Consider the following 2,920-nt stretch of genomic DNA (forward strand, 5'->3'; position numbering starts at 1 on the left):
GCAAAGGCACAGGAGAGACATGGGGTGACACGCTGTGGGGTTACAGGGAGCTATGCATCCCAAGTGAGGACAGGGGACATGGGGAGCTGTAGGGCCACAGGGATTTCAGGACTGCTGGTGGTCACAGAGGGAGTTTTGTGGCCCCTACAGAGGACATCCCTCACAGTTACGGGGACCAGCAGGCTCCTGGCTATTGCACAGGGGACATGTAGGACCCTGAAGGATCACAGTGACCACAGGGTTGCTGTCCATGTCATGGAGCTCTTCACATGGACAGGGGACAGGTGGGACCCTAGAAGCCCATGAGGACTGTGGAATGCTAACCATACCACAGGGAGCTTCATGCCCCCTCCAATGTTGTGGATCCCCATGCATATGGACCTTCTCCCTCCCCATGGTGGCCAGTTGCCACTTGTACGGGGGATCACAGTGACCACAGGGTTGCTGTCCATGTCATGGAGCTCTTCACATGGACAGGGGACAGGTGGGACCCTAGAAGCCCATGAGGACTGTGGAATGCTAACCATACCACAGGGAGCTTCATGCCCCCTCCAATGTTGTGGATCCCCATGCATATGGACCTTCTCCCTCCCCATGGTGGCCAGTTGCCACTTGTACGGGAACTCCAGCCCAGTATTCCTGCCAGTACCCACACGGCATTGCCCTTACAGCGACTGAGCCAGCAGTACTCGGCCACCAACTCCTTGTAGGCAGGGAACCGGCCTGTCTCCTAGGCACAGGGGGAAAGGACAAGGGGTCAGCACACACCAGCCATCCCGGGCAAACCCGATCCGGTGCCAGCCATGAATAATGCATCCCCCTGCCTTCCCACCCGCCTGAAACCCAACCAGCTGGCAGCCACACCAGCCCCACAGGCGCCTGGCCGAGCTGGGTCAGTGCCAGCGTGGGGACACACCAACCCCTTAACTCACCCAGGGGTCTCATGGGGCCAGAAACAGGTACCTTGATGGTTAGCATGATGTGGGTCTGCCCCTTGAGCACCTCCACTGCCTTGCTATGGCTTATGTCTTCAAACTTGACTCCATTGGCTGCAAGGACTTGGTCTCCCACTCGAATGCCGTTCTGCTCTGCCAGTCCCCCGGGGTCCACCCTAGGGCAGTGAAGGGGGGCCAGGATGGGGCCGAGCCCTCAGCTGGAGCCCTGCTCCCACCCCACACCTCTACCAGGGTGGCTCCATGCCCCGGTACCCAGTCTTATGAGGGTGGGTATCTCAGCCAGGGAGGGGGGCAGACCCCCAGCATGGGTATGGGGGGGACAGAGCACCATATCTCCCTTGTGCCCCCTGGGGTGGCCGTACTTGGAGACGTAGATGCCGAGGCCGAACTCCCTGCCGCCACGGATGTTGAAGCCCAGGCAGTAGTCATCGGAGGTGGTATAGAGGTGGACGATGCGCCGCAGCCCATCCTCGGAGCCGCTCTCTGATGGCGTTGAGCCACTTTTCTCCACCACCAGGCGTCTGTTCACCACGTCCACCCTGGAGCACGGGCACAGTCTTGGAGAGGGCTAAAGGGTCAGGCTCTTATCCTCCAGCAGGATATGATGATTGGTATCACCCAGTGGAGGAGAGTGACGGGGATGGGGGATGTTGAGGATGGGCCTTGCACCCACCCTGCCTGCTTCAGACCTTCCTATCCTATCCTGTTCCTCACCCTAGGCACTCCCCACCTTTGTGAGACCTTCAATTCCCCCCGCTCCGAGGGTCCCCCAGCTCTGGGATCCACCGTGTCCCCCACCATCCCTCACCAAGCCTCCCCATGATGCCCTCCATGGGGTTGGGCTTTGGATTGCTGGCAATGGGGGATGCCCAGCTTACCATGCCGTCTTCTCCTTGGAGAATTTGATGCCTGGCACACGGCCCATCCGCCGGACCACCATACGGAGGCGGTTGTTGCCGGTGAGAACCTTGACGGCACTGCTCATGGTGATGTTCTCTAGGCTCACGCTGTTCACCTCAGTGATCTTGTCACCAACGCACAGCCCAGCCTGCTCTGTGATGGGCACACAGCTCAGCTGGGCACCTGACCCTACACTGATGCTCTCATTTGGTATTCCCTCCCTAGATGTGTCCCCAACCTGATCAAGACCCCAGCTGGGGCCTGGCAATTGCCCTGAGGCCATGGCAGGCAATGGGGGACTATCACCTCACTGTGGCTTGGGGATGGAGCTCAAAGCCATCAGCATGGGGCAGCTCACTCCTGTCCCCTGCCCTTCCCCAGGGGAAGCCTGGAAACCCCATGGCCAGGGGCAGCAGGAGGCAAACAGTGGCTTGTCCCATGAAGGGTGTTATTGCCACAGTGGCACCATGTCCCTGGGAGCTCCCCAAGAGGGTCTTGCTGGCACATGCCTTTCCCCGCTGGTGTCCCTCACCCTGTCCCGCTTACCAGCAGCGCTGCCCTCCTCCACCTTGCTGACAAAGATGCCCAGCCCATGCTCGGAGCCACCACGGACGCTGAAGCCCAGCTTGCCATCCACACTCTTCTCCACCGTGATGGCGTTGATGATGTCGCTCTCATTGCTGCTGGCTGTGGGGACAGGATATGCCACCCAGGCTGGGTGTGAGCAACAGCAGGGGAGGTCTCTCTTGCTGGGGATGTCCCCAGTCCCAGGGCACCTCTCCCTGCCCACAGACCCGGGAACCCCACACGTCCAGGCCCCTGGCGATATGGTGGGCAGAGGGCTGGGACATCCAGGCACCCCCCCGCTGGGACACCCGGGCACCCCCCCTCACCTTCGATAGGGGTGTTGATGAGGATTACTCGGCCCATGGGGGAGGCAGCGCGGCTGCCCCGGGTGGCCCCGTTGAGCAGGCGGCTCTGCTTGCTGAGGAGGCAGTGGGGAGCTAGGCTGGCCTCGCTGCTGGAGCTCCATGACCGGCTGCCCGTCGTCATCCCCGATAGCT

The 2,920-nt window shown here is 61.1% G+C and overlaps 1 protein-coding gene across 1 annotated transcript; it reads right to left on the minus strand.

Moving 5' to 3' along the window:
* Positions 1 to 649: 649 nt before the first annotated feature.
* On the minus strand, positions 650 to 2,909 carry PDZD7 (PDZ domain containing 7; the record flags this gene model as incomplete). Its single annotated transcript, XM_010015675.1, has 6 exons — positions 2,750 to 2,909; positions 2,403 to 2,543; positions 1,835 to 2,009; positions 1,319 to 1,495; positions 964 to 1,111; positions 650 to 730 (listed from the first exon to the last, which is right to left on the minus strand). Coding segments are annotated over exons 1-6 (882 nt in total), but the record flags the coding sequence as incomplete, so codon positions are not given.
* Between the last annotated feature and the right edge of the window lie 11 nt (positions 2,910 to 2,920).

The sequence above is a fragment of the Nestor notabilis genome, unplaced genomic scaffold, assembly GCF_000696875.1.
Source record: "Nestor notabilis isolate BGI_N333 unplaced genomic scaffold, ASM69687v1 scaffold27595, whole genome shotgun sequence".
NCBI lineage: Eukaryota > Metazoa > Chordata > Aves > Psittaciformes > Psittacidae > Nestor > Nestor notabilis.